General features: G+C 49.8%; 3 protein-coding genes across 8 annotated transcripts in view; 1 reads left to right on the top strand and 2 right to left on the bottom strand.

The window, feature by feature from the left end:
- CRCP (CGRP receptor component) overlaps positions 1-2,156 on the bottom strand; it is a 49,784-nt gene extending 47,628 nt beyond the window's left edge. The window contains 1 exon segment of the mRNA NM_001077870.1: positions 2,096-2,156. The gene's annotated coding sequence lies outside the window, so the exon portion shown is untranslated.
- ASL (argininosuccinate lyase) lies at positions 1,184-9,974 on the top strand. Of its 6 annotated transcripts, none has more exons than XM_059881278.1 (17): positions 1,184-1,222; positions 1,425-1,479; positions 2,176-4,093; positions 4,425-4,508; positions 4,776-4,832; positions 4,938-5,035; positions 6,202-6,279; positions 6,391-6,468; positions 6,852-6,904; positions 7,261-7,323; positions 7,701-7,815; positions 7,957-8,041; positions 8,139-8,198; positions 8,441-8,524; positions 9,346-9,426; positions 9,576-9,682; positions 9,789-9,974. In XM_059881278.1, the coding sequence occupies exons 3-17, from the start codon at positions 3,947-3,949 to the stop codon at positions 9,958-9,960; spliced, it is 1,362 nt and encodes a 453-aa protein (XP_059737261.1). In that variant the 5' UTR covers positions 1,184-1,222; positions 1,425-1,479; positions 2,176-3,946; the 3' UTR covers positions 9,961-9,974.
- Positions 9,975-10,010: 36 nt separating this feature from the next.
- LOC101904377 (beta-glucuronidase-like) overlaps positions 10,011-19,165 on the bottom strand; it is a 71,068-nt gene continuing 61,913 nt past the window's right edge. Inside the window, 1 exon segment of the mRNA XM_059881690.1 lies at positions 10,011-10,759. Coding sequence (XP_059737673.1) covers positions 10,758-10,759 — 2 coding nt within the window. The 3' untranslated portion in view covers positions 10,011-10,757.

Below are 19,165 nucleotides of genomic sequence, written 5' to 3'. Positions count from 1 at the left end.
AGTCTTTCCAACACTGGCTCCAATATTGATGGATGAAAGGGAGTAGCAAGACAGGGAGGGAACGGTTTCCCAGGCATAGGGAAGAGCATTTAGGAAACCTTGCAACAGCTTTATGAATTCTAGGAACTCCAAGTAATCCCACACTTGAGTGAGGGCTAAAAATATTCAACCCCCGAGGTATTCCAGCTATTGGTCCAAACCTTCTCAGTTGACTTTCAAGGCCGTTTTACAAACTTGTCCCAACCTACTTCCTACTTCTCCTCCCCACCGCCATCCTCAAGCCCCTGACCCTTTGTTATAGCCACTCTAATGGTTTCCTATTCTCCAAGCAGGTCTTTCACTTTCCCGCCTCTGGCCTCCCGAACCTTGCCCAGGCTGCCCATCCCCTAAAGGGAATGTTCTAACCCCTCCCCTTTTCGCTGAGCTAACGACTCAAAGAACAGGAATTTGAGCAAACTCCGGAGATAGTGGAGGCAGAGGAGTGTTGCAGTCCATGGGGTCCCAAAGAGTCGGACTTGGCGACTGAACAACAAACCCTCATCTTCCAAGACCCAACTCAGGGGACATCTCCCCCAGAATGTAGAATTTCCAGAGCAGAAGTTCGAGACTCCTTAATCCCTAGAACCCGGGCTATCATTTCTGCTGAATAATTAATCATGTCAAGAAAATCTTTCCTGAATACTCCAAGATAAACGCCCCACTCTGCGCTGTCCTCTGTGTCCCGCTGCACACCTTGTCTATGCTTTGTTATGAACTTCTTGAGGCAAGCATCATTTCTTTTTCTTCAGTGTCTAATAAACTGTACCTATCACATAGGCGGTATCGAGTACGAGTTTGTTGAATGAATGAAGAATCGGGCGTGGCTTTTCACCTTTCATGTCCTGTGAGCCCGCCAGGTGCGGCCCAGAGTCTTTACCTCTACCCCTTTCCCGGGTCTCCAGGGCCCGGAACAGTCTGCAGCCTTGAGCACTGTCGCCCAGGCACCACCCTTCCAGTCCCTTACCCTCTCACTGGGGCCGCTCAAGCTCAAATCCGCTCCGGAGACGGCTCCGCCACAACCAGGATTGGAGGGGGGAGGCAACGCCCACCTGGAGAGGCCGCCTGGGATTGGTGTGTCCACCGACTGGAGGCGGGGACAGCGCCGAGCCGCTGCTGACGATTTCCCAGCCAGAAAAGCCCAGCCCAGCGGCTGGGCAAGAGACTCGCGGCGCGGTCAGGCGGCGTAAGTGTTCGGCTGCCGGACTGGCAGGACGGGCGGGAGCGGAGGACGCAGACGACCCGGGAGAGCGCGCTGGGCGCTGCCCACGTCCGCCTCCTCCACCGACTGCCCTCCGACAGGCGCGGTGCCCCAACCCGGTGTCGGACCCGCCCGGGGGACCCCGCCCGGTGGCCTAGGAGGTCGTCAGTCCCGCCTTGTTTTTTAGACCCGGAGGACCTAGGCTCCCGGAGGACAAGGAACCGCCCAACATGGCATCGGAGGTGAGAGGGACCTCGGGGACGCTCGTCCTCCAAGCCTCCAAATGGGGACGAGGGGCGCCCTGGGAGCCAGCCGGGGCGTGACCTGCGCCTGTCGCCCTGGGGTACTGTCCTCTTTGGCTCCAGGCAGGCTCCCTGGCGCACCTGCCAGAGCCCGGAAGATAATTTTGTCCCTTCTTTCCTGTGTCCCCACCACCATCTGCTCTCCCGCGTCCCTCACCCCTCCCCAGCCTGTGTGGCAAACCCACCAACCCGCACTCCTGGGAAAAGCAGCTCTGACCTCACCTGACCTGACAGCGCTCTCGGCCTGGCGGGGAAAGGTGCCTCCCACTCACTCAGCCTCCCAACCTGTTCATTCCTTTCTTCCCTCCCACTCACCCCCTACCCCCACCCCACCCCTCCCCATCCTGTGCCCCTCCCCTGCCTTAGCAGTTGTCCCTGTGATTCTTGTGTTTGTTAAGAGCCAGGAGGCAGGGAATCGTGCCTTGTGGCTCCAGGACCTGGTGGCTTCCTGTCCCACTGGCCCCTCCCCCTCAGAGCCAGAGGACTCCTGGGTTCTCTCCCTGACCGAGTGGCAGGAGTCTGAGGCACAGATCCCTTTTCTTGGGCCTCGATTTACCTGGCTGATGGGGAGAATATTAGCTGTCTGCCTCCTCTGTGAGGTACCGGATGGTGAGGTCATTGCTTTGAAACTTTCAGGTAAAAGGGCTGTTTGCTTGATGCCGAGAAGGGAACCCTGGGCCTGGGAATCACAAGGTGTGGGTTCCAGACCCCTCTGGCACCCATTAGCTGGCAAGTCACTTCCTCTTGGGCCTCAGTTTGTTTACTGAATAAATGGGTTAAGACTGTCTGCTCTGCTAGCTTCTGGGTCATGGCAGAGGGCCTGTGGCAGGGCCTGGGCTTTGCAGCCAAACAGACTTGGTTTCTGAAGCAGTCATTCTACCTCCCTGAGCATATTTCCTCATTTGTAAAATAGGGGTAACCTCATAGAGGGTATAACGGCATCTGGAAATGCCTAGCACAGGGCCAAGCAATAGTAGGTGTTAATAAATCATGGCTAATGACATTAAGAGGGATAACACTGGTGTTTCCTGTGTGTGTTCTAAATTGACTATTGCTGGGAAATCCCTAGCGGTCCAGTGGTTAGGACTCCTGGCTTTCACCACTGAGGGCTAGGGTTCAATCCCTGGTTGAGGGAAATAAGATCCCACTACCTGCATGCATGGCAAAATTAAAAAAAAAAAAAAAAAAGCTATTGCTCTTTTCTCTCAGCCAATCAATGTCCCTCTCCCCTCACCCCTCACATCTTTCTGGCCCAGTTATGCCCTGGTTCATAGCCGTGCCCTCTGCTGTCACCTCGCCCCTCCCTTGGTGTACATGTGGTAGCATCTCACTCTGACATCCCCCTGGAGTCCTTTTAAGCCTGCCAGCGGCGTAGGAGCTTGGACCCAAGCTCCACTGCAGAATGGACTGCCTTCAGGAGTCCAGGGCTCTGGGTGATCTCTGCTTGCCCCAGGCTGTCCTGTGGGTTGGCACTAATTGGTCTGGCTGCAGCCCCAGTTGTTAAATAGCTGTTATTACTAACAACCCATGAAGGGAGTCCAGGGGCCTGCTGGGGGAGGGGATGCCAGGTGACGCCTTGCTGAAGGCCTGGCTCTGCATCCTGACTAGCTGGCTGAGGCCCTCGGGCCCCAGTGGTCAGGACCAGGGCCCCACGTGGTGCTTTGCTGGAGATCTGGGCTTGGCGGGGCAGCATGAGGGCGAGGGGCGGGTCCAGCTCACAGGGAGGGCAGAGACTGCATCTGCAGGGCAGAGTCCACTGGCAGCTGAGGTTGCTGGGCACTGAAGTGTCAGCTCCCAGCCTGGGGTGGTGGTGGAGAGCCCAGGGGGACATGCAGAAAACAGGAGTGGAGCTAATGCACACCCTGACCCCTGGTAGTCCTCAGCCCCTCCCTGAATAATATCTAGAATTTACTGAGTACCAGGCACTGTGCTGTATACGCAATTAGCTTAATCTAACTGAATACTCACAACAACCCCACCAGATAAATACTATTCTTATTCCTTTTGTATAGAGGGGCAACCCTGAGATTAGAGAGGTTATATAAAGGCCTATGGTTAGGTGGCTAACAGAAGTCTGGGACATTGCAGGGGGACAGAGGAGAACTTATGTCCTCAGTGCCCCATGATGGGAAAGAACCCTAACTTCAGTGTCCAGTCAGGTTCCCACATTCACTCCCTGACCGACTCTGGGAAAGCTCCTGACCCTCTCTAAGCCTCAGTTTCCTTATCTGTCCAGTGAGAATAACCCTACCCACTGGCTCCCACTGCCATCAGACTGGGTAACTCTCCTGAGGGCTCTTTGTGGGAGGCATTGTTCTCAAGGGGGGAGGAGATTAATCGCTTCTGCCCTTCTGGCCAGAGCGGGAAGCTATGGGGTGGCCGGTTTGTGGGCACAGTGGACCCCATCATGGAAAAGTTCAACTCGTCCATCACGTACGACCGGCACCTCTGGGAGGCGGACGTGCAGGGCAGCAAAGCCTACAGCCGGGGCCTGGAGAAGGCGGGGCTCCTCACCAAAGCCGAGATGGACCAGATACTCCATGGCCTGGACAAGGTACTCTCCACACCCCCAGGCCCACCCCAGAGCATGCCCCTCACCCCTTGCTGTGGACGCAGGCTTTCACCAAATCCCCAAGTACAGGCTGCAGTAACATCCCCAGATGACAGGCTTGGGATCTCCCCTCGTAGTGATCAGATGCCTAGCGAGGTGCCCTTCAACCACGTGCAGCGCTGACCATCTCTCTTCATCCCTCAATGCCCCTGTGATCCTGTGGCTCCTGAGAAAGGTGCTCTGGACCTGAGATGCTCGCAAGGGCGGAATGCTGCCAGGACTCAGCTGCCAATGCCTGCCCTCCTGACCCCCTGTGTTGCTGCCATCTCTGCAGGTAGCTGAGGAGTGGGCTCAGGGCACCTTCAAACTAAACCCCAATGATGAGGACATCCATACGGCCAATGAGCGGCGTCTGAAGGTGTGACACCCACTGCCTCATCCCCTACCCCTCCCCTCTCTGCCTTGCCTGGGGCCACTTGAGCATAAGCACCACCATTCTGTTCACTTCATCACTGGGACTTCAGAGCAGGAGGCAGCAGCAGAGATGGCAGAGATTAGGCAGATCCAGGGGACCCCAGGGCAGGGAGGGAGAGTCACAGGCCAGGGAGGAAGTGGAACTGCCTGAGCTGACCCCACAGGGCTGTGAGCAGGCAGACCCCAACTGCATGCCTCTCTCCACCCCCAGGAGCTCATTGGTGAAACCGCGGGGAAGCTGCACACGGGACGAAGTCGGAACGACCAGGTGCCGCCACCTCCCTGCCCCGCACTGGGGGCCTTCCTAACCTTGGGGGGTCCAGGGAGCAGAGTTAGGGCTGAGTCCCTGAGTGCCAGCTCCTCCTCCCCCCAGGTGGTCACTGACCTCAGGCTGTGGATGCGGCAGAATTGCTCCATGCTCTCAGCCCTCCTCTGCGAACTCATCAGAACCATGGTGGATCGGGCAGAGGCGTGAGTCCCGGGGTCACCAGGTGGCAGAGAGGGCCAGGAGGGCAGCCAAGGTCTCTGCTCCCCTGAGACAGGTAGCCTGAATGCCAGACCTAAGTGGCAGGGTGAAGAGGGCAGGGGGGCCAGGCTCTGGGGTACTGGGAGCCCCAGAACTCCTGGGCCGAGTGAGGCAGAGCAGCCAGCAGTGGGCCATTTCTTTCAGCATCGCCTACCCACAGCTGGCCCAGCTTGACACGCAGGGGAGCTCACCCTTTGTGGATTCACAGGCTGGAGGCTAAGGCACCAGGCAGGTGCCCTGAAGCCTGAGGAAGGGGCTGGTTTGCTGGGGCTGCCAGAGAGTCCTTTCTCAGCTGCCTGCATCTCAGGTCGCCCATCGCTGCCCAGCACCACAGGCAAAGGAGAGAGCTGAGGGCTGCCTCCCACTGACCTCAGCCCAAAGCTCTGTGACATGACTGCTGAGAAGAGTCTACTTGTGTCAGAGACGGGGTTGAGCCTTCCTTGTCCCAACTCCCAGTAACCCCAGTTTCACTGACTTCACAACTAGGGGAAAACAAGGGCCCAGAAATGTCATCCTGTGGGAGACAGGTGTTGGGAGAATAGGGAGTGAGTGAGTGCTAATGAGTAAGGGTTTCTCTCTTGGGGTGATGGTACACTTTAAATGGGTGATTGGTATATTAATTATATATCAATAAAGTCATTAATATTAACAAACCAGAACCATCACCCACAGCATCTCTGCTACTGTGTAGCCTACGCTAAAATGTTCCCAGCTTTTCTGGGCTCCTCCAGGGCTCCTCTCATGCTCACAAACTCAGCCTCTCAGTGCCAGTGGTACCGGCCGTGCACCTTCCTCCCTGCCCTGGCTCCTGCCCAGATCTGCTGCCAAGGTGCAGAGGCGGGAGCTGAAGGTGTGATCTACATCAGGTCCTACACTCATCCCCTGAAGGCCCCACAGCCACGGCCCAGCACACTGCCTGCTTCCCAACCTTCGCTGACACCATGTATTGTCTTCAGGAGGTCACTTGGTCCCTCAAACAGGCAGATCCTTGGCAAGCCTGCCCTGCTGTTCCCAAGAGGGCCCCAGGCCTGCAGGGTCCCAAGTGTGACAGGCAGGCCTCACCTGAATCTTGAGAGCCCCTCACACACCCTGTCCTTGCTCTTCCCCTCAGGGAACGTGATGTCCTCTTCCCAGGGTACACACACCTGCAGAGGGCTCAGCCGATCCGCTGGAGCCACTGGATCCTGAGGTCAGAGGGGTCATGATGGAGACTCGCGATGGAGGATGTGATTGGGGGCGTGGCAGAGGGGAGGGGCCAGGCCAGGCTGCCCTGACGCTCTGGCCTCCTGGCCTTCCACAGCCATGCGGTGGCTCTGACCAGAGACTCTGAAAGGCTGCTGGAGGTGCGGAAGCGGATCAACGTCCTGCCCCTGGGGAGGTGAGCAGGGCCCAGTGCTCAGAGGGTGGAGTGGGGTTCTTGCCACCTAGTTAACGTGGTCCTAGGGGTTCAGCAGAAGAGGAGGAGCCAGGAAGGACAGAGGGGGACAGGAAGCCAGGCGATCAGCCTCCCTGTCCAGGGTGGGAAGGGGACCATACATGGGCCCTCAGCTCTAAGATGAGAACGAGTATGTCACAGCAAAGCCAGGGCTCCCTGGAGAGCCAGCCAGCTGTGTTTCCCCACCTGTGGGGACAGGTGTCTGGCTCCCAAGCTGACCAGGCTCTGGCCCTGGCAACCAGCACGCAGCATGCATGTGCATGTGTGTGCGGCCAGGGCCTGCCTGTGGGAGCCCTGGTCACTCAGAACCCCACCCCACTCTGCAGCGGGGCCATCGCAGGCAACCCCCTGGGTGTGGACCGGGAACTGCTCCGAGCAGGTGAGGCACCCTGCCCCTCCTTTCCTGGGAGACCATCCTCAGTACCTGCCAGGTCCCACAGACACACACCTAGAGACGGCAGGGGTCTGGGTGAAACTCTGGTTTGTTTCTGTGGACACGAGGCTAGAGTGGCCTGGGGAGGCCATGCTAGGGGTACATAGAGCCGGGGAGACTCAGGACTCCCACCTCCCTCCTGGGACCTGTACAAGAGACCTCAACTCCTGTCCCTCCCTACTCTGCCTCCCTGAAAAGGGGTCCAGGGGGAGGTGGCTGGGCAACCTGGTTCGGGGAAGGGAGAAGGCCCTTCCCAGCCCTCCAGCCCAGCCCTATTGCCTTCCCTTTCCCGCCTCACTCAGAACTGGACTTTGGGGCCATCACTCTCAACAGCATGGATGCCACCAGTGAGCGAGACTTTGTGGGTGAGTCCTGGGAGCCAAGCAGGAGATGCGGGTTTGATCCCTGGGTCGGGAAGACCCCCTGGAGTAGGAAATGGCAATCCATGCCAGGATTCTTGCCTGGGAAATCCCATGGACAGAGGAGCCTTTTGGGCTGCAGTCCATGGGGTCGCAAGAGAGTCAGACACGACTTAGCAACTAAACAATAACAACCTGGGAGCCAGCCCGCCTGTCCTCCAGGGCCAGTCCCCTGCAGTGTGTGCTGCCTCTGTTCCCCCCACCCTGGTTCCTCTCCAGCTTCCTGCCACCCCCGTATGGCCCACCTGGAGCCTCTCCAGGCTGGGTGAGCAGCAAGACAGGCCTGGTGAGCAGACAGTTTGCTCTCTCTTTTCTCCCACAAGCCGAGTTCCTATTCTGGGCTTCGCTGTGCATGACCCACCTCAGCAGGATGGCTGAGGATCTCATCCTCTATGGCACCAAGGAGTTCAGCTTCGTGCAGCTCTCAGATGCCTACAGGTGAGGCTGCGCCCACCCTCGCCTAGCCCTGCAGCCCCCGGAAGGGCTTGATTCCTCCCCACCCCCACCCTGGGCAGAGCTGCCCAGCAGACCAGCCAAGTGGCGCAGGAGCCCCTTCAGCCCCAACATCTGTGTCTCCAGCACCGGAAGCAGTCTGATGCCCCAGAAGAAAAACCCAGACAGCCTGGAGCTGATCCGGAGCAAGGCGGGGCGAGTGTTTGGGCGGGTGAGCCAGGCAGGGAAGGGGGCACAGCCTCAGGGCTGACCCAAGGGTCCAGAGGGAACATCCTGGACAAGCTCCGAAGTCCTCCCTTTCCCCGCAGTGTGCTGGGCTCCTGATGACACTCAAGGGACTTCCGAGCACCTACAACAAGGACTTACAGGTTCGGGACCCGCCTGTTCTACCTCACACACCAGTTCTTGGGGTCTTGGCTCATCTGGGCAGGGGCCCCACAGAATTGCCACCTCCCATCATGTACACCCAGCCCTTGACCACCCTGAGAGCTCTCTCCTCTTCCTCAATGTGGGGTGTATGAGGTGCTGTGTGTTCCCAGTGGGAGGCAGTGGGGGTGCCTCCGTGGGGACCCAGCTCCTGGGGCCTTACTTCCTGCCACGTGTCTCCCAGGAAGACAAGGAAGCCGTGTTTGAAGTGTCCGACACCATGAGCGCTGTCCTCCAAGTGGCCACTGGTGTCATCTCTACCCTGCAGGCAAGACACACCTCTTCTCCCCGAGGCTCTCAAACTTGGGGGTGGTGTGCCAGGAGGGTGATCTTGAAAGGAGACAGGTGTGGGTGGGTCCGGAAGACCTGGGGCAGAGGGAGGGGGTATGTGCTTGGTCCTGCCCTGGGAACAGTGAAGAGACACAGTTAAGCTGCTGCAGGAGAATGGAAGTGGGTTAGATCCAAGGAGCCCCCTCAACTGGCCTGACCAGATTTCTTTTTTAAACGCTTACTGTGGGAGAATTCAATATACAACAGTGGAGAGGATGTATGATGACCCCTGGGCTTCCCCAGTGGCACAGTGGTAAAAGAATCCGCCTGCCAATGCAGGAGACCTGGCTCCAATCCCTGGGTTGGGAAGATCCCCTGGAGGAGGAAATGGCAACCTGCTCCAGTATTCTTGCCTGGGAAATCCCATGGACAGAGGAGCCTCTAAAGTAGTGGTTCTCAAAGTGTGGTCCCGGGATCAGCAGTATCAGCATCACCTGAGAACTTGACAGACCTGCAATCCTAGGCCCCCCTGCAGACCCACTGAATCACAGGCTCTGGGATAGGCCACACGATCTATAGTCTAATCAACCCTGCAGGTGGTTCTGATGCATTCTAAAGATCAGGAGGCAGCCCTGGTAACACCGCTAACACTTGTCAATAGTTGGGAAATGGTAGCTCAAGCAGAAAGCAGGACAGGGTGGGTGAGAGGGGGTGTGTCCAAGGCAGGGGACATCCTGACTGAGCGGGGTGGGTCTGGGGCGGGCAGCTCCAGGACCCAGGGCCCCTGGATTCACTGCTGGCCTGGCCTGCTGTCCCCAGATTCACCGTGAGAACATGGGACGGGCTCTGAGTCCTGACATGCTAGCCACTGACCTCGCCTACTACCTGGTCCGAAAAGGGGTGAGTGTGGGGCAGCCAGGGTGGAGGGGCCAGGGGACAGGGATGTTCCCCAGGCCGGGGTTGGGGGGGCCATGGGGGCGCCAGCACCCCAACAGAACAAGAGGTGGAGAAAGCTGTGTCAGCACTGCCCTCCTCCCTGGCTCTCCCAGATGCCATTCCGCCAGGCCCACGAGGCCTCCGGGAAAGCCGTGTTCATGGCTGAGACCAAGGGGGTCGCCCTCAATCAGCTGTCACTGCAGGAGCTGCAGACCATCAGGTGCGTCCCCCTTCCTGTCCTCCCCCCATCTGCTGGGAGGCAAGCCCAGGCCCTCTGAGACTGGGCTGGCCAAGAGGTCCTGGCCCACCTCCGCCTTCCCCCTCAGCCCCCTGTTCTCGGGCGACGTGAGCCACGTGTGGGACTACGGACACAGCGTGGAGCAGTACGAGGCCCTGGGAGGCACCGCGCGCTCCAGCGTTGACTGGCAGATCGGCCAGCTGCGAGCTCTCCTCCGGGCACAGCAGACCGAGAGCCCTCCCCACGCCTCTCCCAAATAAAGCGGGCCCTGGAAGAGGCTGTGTGTGTTTCCTGCCCAACCTGTCTGCCTCAGTGGTGGGCTCTGACGGGTAGCGGGTCTGTTGAGCGGGCAGTAGAGGTCATCAGGGAGGTGGAAGAACCGGGTGACATAGCTCGAGTCACGGATGCTGACGGCCCAAGGGGGTCTCACCTGCACCTACCTCCTCCGCCCCCGGCGCAGGCCCCACCCCCATCACCGACCCCGCGCAGGCCCCGCCCCCGTCACAGCCGGGCCTCACAGTGATTTCCAGCCTTGGGTGTCTAGGCAGCACTGGCCTCCTTGGATCCGTGGTGGGACCTGACAGGCTTGGCTCACCCAGTCAGCCCCCGTCCAGCCCCCTTCCTTCTGGGGCCCTCCCTAGGCTCCCCTGCTCCCATTCTCCTCTGGGTTAACCCAACCCTTCCCTGGACCATCCGGCAGCACTGCACGGTGCCCCCTATCTTCTTAAAGGGAATGCTGTATCTGGTAGCAAAGTTGGTTATCCGGATAGTGAGTGATGCCTGGCACTAGGTGAGCTCCATGCATGGGTAAAGAACACTTTCTCCACCCTGAAGAGTAATGTACAAAATGGCAAGCACTGACCTTGAGGTGAGGCCCACAGACAGGTGGTGCCAGAGGGGTCTGCCCATGCTGTGGTCGAGGGAAAGGATGGTCACGTTGAGGCTGCAAAGAGCCTGAAGTGAGGTCTGGCACGTGGTCACTGTTCAGTAACAGCGGGTCCCCAGAGCCAGCAGAGATGCAGAGACCTCTTTTATTAATACACAAATCTCACCAAAATCCTGATAATAAAACATAAATTTCAGACATTTCTTAACAACAAAGATAAGCAAGCTAAACACAAAGTATGAATAAGTCCTCCAAGTGAGTCTGGGAGCAACGAAAAGATTTTGTAAATTAAAGAACAAAAACTCTGGCCTTGGGGGACAGTACACCAAATTCCCAAAAGGGTCAAAGCTATGGGTCACAGCATCTTCTAGAGCAGTGTTTCTCAAAGCCCGGGTTCCTGACTATTATCATCATCTTCAACCTTGTTAAAAATCAAATTTTCAGTCCCCACCAAGACCTGTTGTTCTTCAGTCGCTAAGTTGTGTCTCTTTTGTGACCCCATGGACTGCAGCCTGCCAGGCTTTTCTGTCCATGAGATTTCCCAGGCAAGAATACTGAAGTGGATTGCCATTTCCTTCTGCAGGGGATCTTCCTGACCCAGGGATTGAACTCACATCTCCTGCTTGGCAGAAAAGTCTTTACCACTGAGTCACCTGAGAAGTCCCTAGCAAGACCTACTGAATCATTTTGGGTGGGGTCCAGCAATCTGTTTTAACAAGTGCTTCAGGTGATCCTGATGTGTGCTCAGGTTTGAGAGGCACTGATCTTAATCTTGTTACACAAAGTTGGGGCAGACCAGCAACATCCACCTCACCTGAGGCCCGCCCTGATTTACTGATTCAGAATCTGCACTTTAACAAACTACTCAGGTGATTCCTGTACACTCTTAAGTAAGAGTCAGAAATGCTGATTTGTGGATAAACAAGAAGGGTTTATTTTATAGTACAGGAAACTATATATTTGGTAACTTGTCATATCCTTTAATGGGCTTCCCAGGTGGCTCAGTGGTAAAGAATCCACCTGCCAGTGTAGAAGATGTGGGTTTGATCCCTGGGTTGGGAAAATACTCTGTAAGAAGACATGGCAACTCACTCCAGAATTCTTGCCTGGAGAATCCCATGGATAGAGGATGCTGGTGGGCTACAGTCCATGGGGTCACAAAGAGTCTGACATGACTTAGCAACTAAACAAAAATAGTTGAATTACAGTGTTGTGTTAATTTTGTGTTAATAGTTGTGTACACTTTGTATATAGCAAAGTAACTGTACATCTATATATACAACATATATATACATTCCTTTTCATATTACTTTCCATTATGGTTTGTCTCTGGATATTGAATATAGTTTCCCATGCTGTACAGTAGGACTTTATTGTTTTATTGATTCTACATATACCAGTTTGCATCTGCTACTCCCAAAGTCTCAACCCAGACCTCTCCTACCCACTGTCCCCTTAGCAGCCATCAGTCTCTTCTCTATGTGCCTGATTCTGTTTCATAGATTCATCTGCATTGATGTATCTTTTGACTGATCTTTCTGCTTTTTTATAAGAACCCTTGTGATTACATTGGAACCACCTGAATAAACCAAGATAATCTTGTCGCAATGTCCTTAACTTAATCACATCTTCACTTTTTATCATGTTAAGTACCAGGGATTATTCAGTACCAGTTGCAAGTTCCAGGGATTATTAATCAGCTTACTACATTCTGTCTGGCTCTCAAAGATTTATGTCTGTCCCACATGCAATGTGCATTCACTCCATCCCAAGATCCCCCAAAGTCTCAACTCATTACAGCATCAGCTCAAGTTCAAACTTAAGTCCCATATCTCATCATTTAAAATGGGTATGAATGAGATTTTGAGTATGACCCATCCTGGGGCAAAATTCCTCGATATCCATGAACCTGTGATTGTGGTGAGGATTAAATGAGTTCATACATAAAAATTCAAGAAATAAGAGGACTTCTGTGGTGGTCAGTGGTTAAGAATCTGCCTTCCAATGAAGGGGATGTGGGTTTGATCTCTAGCCAGGGAAGTAAGATCCCACATGCCTCAGGGGAACTACTGAGCCACAACTACTGAGCCCACGTGCTCCAACAAAAGATCCCCACATGCTTCAGTGAAGATCACTCACGCCACAAGTAAGATCCAAGGCAATCAAATAAATATATATTGAAAAAAATAGCCTTTTAAAAAATTCCAGAAATAAATTATCTGCTACTAAAATATGCCGTTTCCTAAAACAGGAACAGGATAACAGTTATAGACATTTCAGTTAAAAAAGACAAAAGGGAAATTCCCTTGTGCTCCAGTGGCTAAGACTCCATGCTCCCAATGCAGGGGACCCAGGCTCAATCCCTGGTCAGGGAACTAGATCCTAAATGCTCCAACTAAAAGATCCTTCATGCTTCAATAAGATCTAAGATTCTGCATGTTGCAACTAAGACTTGGTACAGCCAAATAAGTAAATAAATATATAGTTTTTAAAAGTCTCTGGGCTTTTCTTCAGGAAGGGAGGACAAAATAAATTTATGGGTTTGCTAATCTAATGTTCTGCTAATCTTGAAAAATACTGATTCTGATGAATTTTTGTATGAAGCAGAATTACAGTTAAACACATTTAACTTAAAAACATTGAGAGGCAAAATATCATATATTGCATAATTTATATAAAACATCCGGATTAGCTAAATCTGGAGAAAAAAAATTAGTGGTGGCTTAGGGCCGACTGGGAGGGGCAGAAGGATAGATAACTAAAAGGCACACAGGGTTTCTTTTTGAGGTGATGAAAATAATGATGGTCGTACATATACATGAATATACTAAAGTTCATACTGAGAAATTTGTATATTTCCTATTAAATCATTTCTTATTAAAAAAAGTTATATACTTTAAATGGATGAATTATGTATGTGAATTATATCTCAATAAAGACATGTTTAAAGACATTATAAATCAACTATACCACAATAAAAATTTTTAACAAACTGTTTAAAAAACAAACCCTATGATGCTCTTGGCTGAATCTACCATGAGAAGACTATTTTCAGCAACCGAACTGTCAACACTCCAGAAAACATCAAATCCCTCTGGAAGGACACACTGTCATTGGGAAGGGCCCAGAGAGATCCTGCAGACCGACAACAGCAGGCTAGAACTCAGCCTCCTGGGAAGGAATGGGAAGGGACTCGGGTTAACAGTGCAACAGAGAGGAACCAGTTCCAGCTCACACAGTCTCTAGCCCAACACAGCACGTGATCAAGGGTGTTCCACTGGGCTTCCATCACAAGACAATGTCTGTGTGTGCTCACTTCCCCATTCGAGTCCTTATTCTGGAGAGCAGGTGTCATTGAAATCTGAAATTTCTTAGATGAAAAATCTGCAGGGCTCATATGAGGCCAGGGATTGTTTAATGGGTATCTCACGTCCTGAAAGTGATTTGCATTGACCTTAAATCAGATTCATCTGCTTTGATCCAATAAGCCACACAGTTAAAAAATCAGGATATCAGGGACTTTCCTGGTGGTCCAGGCTAAGACTCCATGCTCCCAATGCAGGGTCCCATGCTAAGACTCCAATGCTCCCATGCTCCCAATGCAGGTTCTATCCCTGGTCAGGGAACTAGATCCCACATGCCACAGCGAAGTTGAAAGATCCCATGTAGAATACTGACCTAAGACCTGGCACAGGCAAATAAATGAAAATAAATATTTAAAAAATAATAATAATATCAGAAAAATCTGGATGTTATCTATGAAAAAGAAACCAGTCTTCAGGCTGTCAATAAGATCTAAGACTTGTCTAGCTATGGAAACAAGAAGATGCCAAACGATTCCCAGGACCTGTTTGTGATATCTTTAAAATACAATGAAATTTGACCTTTTTTATTTATTAAAATGTTTCTTATTATTACAATTTTTTTTGGCCACACTGTGTGACATGTGGGATCTTAATTCCCAGACCAGTGATCAAACCCATGCACCATGCACGGGACGCACAGAGTCTTAATCACTGAACTGCCAGGGGAGTCCTGAAACTTATCTATTGGAAAAATAAAATAAAAGGGAAGTCTCACACATGTGCTCTGATCAGCTGAGTGTCTGGTTACTTGCTTGTTAGGCTCAAGGCTGTGACCCTCCCAACTTTAAAAAAAAAGAGCAAAATGGCTCTATGAGGCGGCCTTAAAATAGCTGTGAAAAGAAAAGAAGCAAAAAACAAAGGAGAAAAGGAAAGATATACCCCTTTGAATGGAGAGTTCCAAAGAATAGCAAGGAGAGATAAGGAAGCCTTCCTCAATGATCAGTGCAAAGAAATAGAAGAAAACAATATAATTGGAAAGACCAGAGATCTCTTCAAGAAAAGTAGAGATACCAAGGGAACATTTAAAATGCTAAAATAGACTAATACCAATAAACTTATATCATGCTTATAATATTTAAAATTAGAAAATTGTAGGCAAAATATATTTCATTAACCAAGCTAGAATTTAAGAGGGAAAAAAGCAAGAGTCCAATTGTCTTGAGTATATTTATAGGCAAAAAGTGTATTTTTAAGTGAAGTATATATGCAAGCATCTCAGTAAAGTCTTCCTCAGAATAAGGAAAATACTAGGGGAGCTCTTATATTCTTACATTCAATCATTTCCTCTCTTTACTACTTTTATATTCCTGAATGTTTTAGTCATGATCTTAGAGCTTTGGTAGATTTTCCATGATGAAAGAGATTGTTTCAGTAAAATTTATCATATGCTTTTTATGTATTGAGATTATGTGATTTTTTTTCTTTCATGCTATTAATGTGATGTATCACATTGACTGATGTGCATAAATTGAATCATCCCTGCATCCTGAATGTAAATTCCACTTGATTCATGTGAATGGTCCTTTTAATATGCTGCTGACTTTGGTTTGCTGGTCTTTTTTTTTTTTTGGTTGCACTGGGTCTTAGTTGCAGCATGCGAGATCTTTTTAGTTGCCTCATGTGGGATCTAGTTCCCTGACCAGGGATCAAACCCAGGCCCTCTGCATTAGGAGCTCAGTCTTACCCACTGGACCACCAGGGAAGTTCCGGTTTGCTAGTATTTTATTGACAGTTTTTGCATCGATATTGATCAGAGTATTGACCTGTAGTTTTCTGGTACTGTCTTTCTTTTTGCTTTGGTATCAGGGTCATGCTGGCTTCATAAGATGAGTCTGGCCTCGTCACATATTTTGGAAGACCTTGGGGAAGATTGGTACAAAGGTAACCATTTTAAAGAGTACACTCAGTGACATGTAGTGCACTTGCAGTGTTGCGCATCCGTCACCTCATCTAGTGGCAGAACATTTTGATTACCACAAAGGAGGTACTGTACTCATTAAGCAACTTATATGCAGAGTACATGATGAGAAACGCTGGGCTGGAAGAAGCACAAGCTGGAATCAAGATTGCCGGGAGAAATATCAATAAGCTCAGATATGCAGATGACACCACCCTTATGGCAGAAAGTGAAGAGGAACTAAAAAGCCTCTTGGTGAAAGTGAAAGAGGAGAGTGAAAAAGTTGGCGTAAAGCTCAACATTCAGAAAACGAAGATCATGGCATCTGGTCCCATCACTTCATAGGAAATAGATGGGGAAACAGTGGAAACAGTGGCAGACTTTATTTTTTTGGGCTCCAAAATCACTGCAGATGGTGACTGCAGCCATGAAATTAAAAGACGCTTGCTCCTTGGAAGGAAAGTTATGACCAACCTAGATAGCATATTCAAAAGCAGAGACATCACTTTGCCAACAAAGGTCCATCTAGTCAAGGCTATGGTTTTTCCAGTGGTCATGTATGGATGTGAGAGTTGGACTGTGAAGAAGGCTGAGCGCCGAAGAATTGATGCTTTTGAACTGTGGTGTTGGAGAAGACTCTTGAGAGTCCCTTGGACTGCAAGCAGATCCAACCAGTCCATTCTGAAGGAAATCAGTCCTGGGATTTCTTTGGAAGGACTGATGCTAAAGCTGAGACTCCAGTACTTTGGCCACCTCATGTGAAGTGTTGACTCATTGGAAAAGACTCTGATGCTGGGAGGGATTGGGGGCAGGAGGAGAAGGGGACGGCAGAGGATGAGATGGCTGGATGGCATCACTGACTCGATGGACATGAGTCTGAGTGAACTCCGAGAGTTGGTGATGGACAGGGAGGCCTGGCGTGCTGCAATTCATGGGGTCGCAAAGAGTCGGACATGACTGAGCCACTGAACTGAACTGAACTGAACTGAATGGGTTTATTATGTTTCAATGAATGAATGCATATTTAAATAATTTCTCAGTTTGTAACTTCTAATACAGTAAATACCAAAATATCAAATACAGATATAACCCACATAAACAAAGCCTTTTAGGGGTATTCAATAATTATTAAAAGTATAAAGGGGTTCTCCTATCAAAAAGTTTGAAAATCAGTGCTTTTGACCAGTTCCCCCCCCCCAAAAAAAAACCCAAATCACAAATCAGACAAAATTTTTTAAATGGGTGAGATAAAGTAGAAATAGAACAAACAATCCTAATGTCTTTGTGGAATCAGAAGAGACCCTGAATAGCCAAAGCAATCTTGAGAAAGAAGAACAAAGCTGGAGGCATCACAGTCTTTGACTTTAAACTATACAAAAAGCTACAGCAATCAAATCAGTATGGCAGTTGCATAAAAAGAGACACACAGACCAATGGAACAGAACAGAGGGCCCAGAAATAAACCCACATATGTATGGCCAATTAATTTATGATAAAAGAGCCAAGAATATACAATGGGGAAAGAATAGTCTCTTCAGTAAATGATGTTGGGAAAACTGGACAACCGCATCGAAAGAATGAAACTAGACCACTATATACACCACACATAAAAATTAACTCAAAATGCATTAAAGACGTGAATGTAAGAACCGAAGCCAGAAACTCTAGAAGAAAACATATGTAGTAAGTTCCCTGACATTAGTCCTGGCAATGATTTTTTGGATTTAACACCAAAAGCAAAGGCAATGAAAGCAAAAATAAACAAGTGGGACTCCGTTAAACTAAGCAGCTGCTTCTGGGCAAAAAAAAACATCAAAAAAATAAAATGAAAAGGCAACCTACTGAATGGGAGAAAATATTTCCAAATCATGTATCTGATGAGGACTTAATACCCAAAATACATAAAGAACTCATACAGTGCAATAGCAAAAAAATCAAACAATCTGATTGTTTCAATGGGCAGAGGAACTCTAAGTAGACGTTTTTCCAAAGAAGACACAGTTGGCCAATAGGTATTTGAAGGTGTTCAACATCACTAGTCATAGGGAAATGCAAATCAAAACCACAGTGAGATATCACCTCACACCTGTTAGAATGGCTACAAAAAGACAAGAAATGAGTGTTGGTAAAGATGTGGAGAAGAGAACACTTGCTGGTGGGAGTGCTTTTTGGTGTAGCCACTATGGAAAACAGTATGGAGCTTTCTTAAGCAACTAAAAATAGAACCACCACATGATCTGGCAGTTCTACGACTGGGTATTTATCTGAAGAAAACAAAAACACTAACTGAAAAGACAGTACCCTTATCCTCACTGTAGTGTTATTTACAACAGCCAAGACATGGAGACAAACTAAAACGTCCATCAGCAGGTGAATGGGTAAAGAAAACGTGGCATATAACAGGTTATTCAACCATAAAAAAGAAGGGAAGTTTGCTGTGTGTAACACCATGGATAGAATTTCAGGGCCTTATGCTAAATGAAACAAGTCAGAAAAAGATAGAGACTGTATGATCTCACTTATATGTGAGATCTAAAACAACAAATAACAAATGAACAAAAAAACTGAGTTCATGGATATAGAGAATAGATTGGTGGTTGCCTCAGGGAGGGAGTGAGCAAAATTGGTGAAGGGAGTCAAAAGGTACAAATTTCCAGTTATAAAATGAATAAACCCTGAGGGTGTAATGTACAGTATGCTGGCTACAGTTAAGAATATTGTATATTTAAAAGTAGCTAGGTAAGTGGCTCTTCAAAGTTCTCATCACAAGAAAAAAAATGTTGTGTACCTGTGTACGGTGATGGTTGTTAACTGGACTTATTATGGTGATCGTTTTGCAATATATGCAAATATCAAGTCAATGCATTGTACACCTAAAATGATATCTCAATTCTACCTCAATAAAAGAAATAATATACCTTTCAATAAATTATATTTTTAATTTATTTTAAAATAAATTATATTTTTTAAAGATTCCATGGCTGTAACTTTTTTTAAAATAAGAAATTAACACATGTTGGTGAGGATGTGGAGATTTGGGAACCCTTGTTTACTGCTGGTGGATAAAAAGGTGCAGTCACTGAGGAAAACAATTTGTTAGTTCCTCAAAAAGTGAAACATGTTACGATAGCCAGGACATGGAAGCAACCTAGTTGTCCATCAGCAGACGAATGGATCAGAAAGCTGTGGTACATATACACAATGGAATATTACTCAGCTATTAAAAAGAATGCATTTGAATCAGTTCTAATGAGGTGGATGAAACCAGAGCCTATTATACAGAGTGAAGTAAGTCAGAAAGAAAAACACCAATACAG

The sequence above is a fragment of the Bos taurus genome, chromosome 25, assembly GCF_002263795.3.
Source record: "Bos taurus isolate L1 Dominette 01449 registration number 42190680 breed Hereford chromosome 25, ARS-UCD2.0, whole genome shotgun sequence".
In the NCBI taxonomy this organism is placed as follows: Eukaryota; Metazoa; Chordata; class Mammalia; order Artiodactyla; family Bovidae; genus Bos; species Bos taurus.
This window is presented reverse-complemented; position numbering and strand designations above follow the sequence as displayed.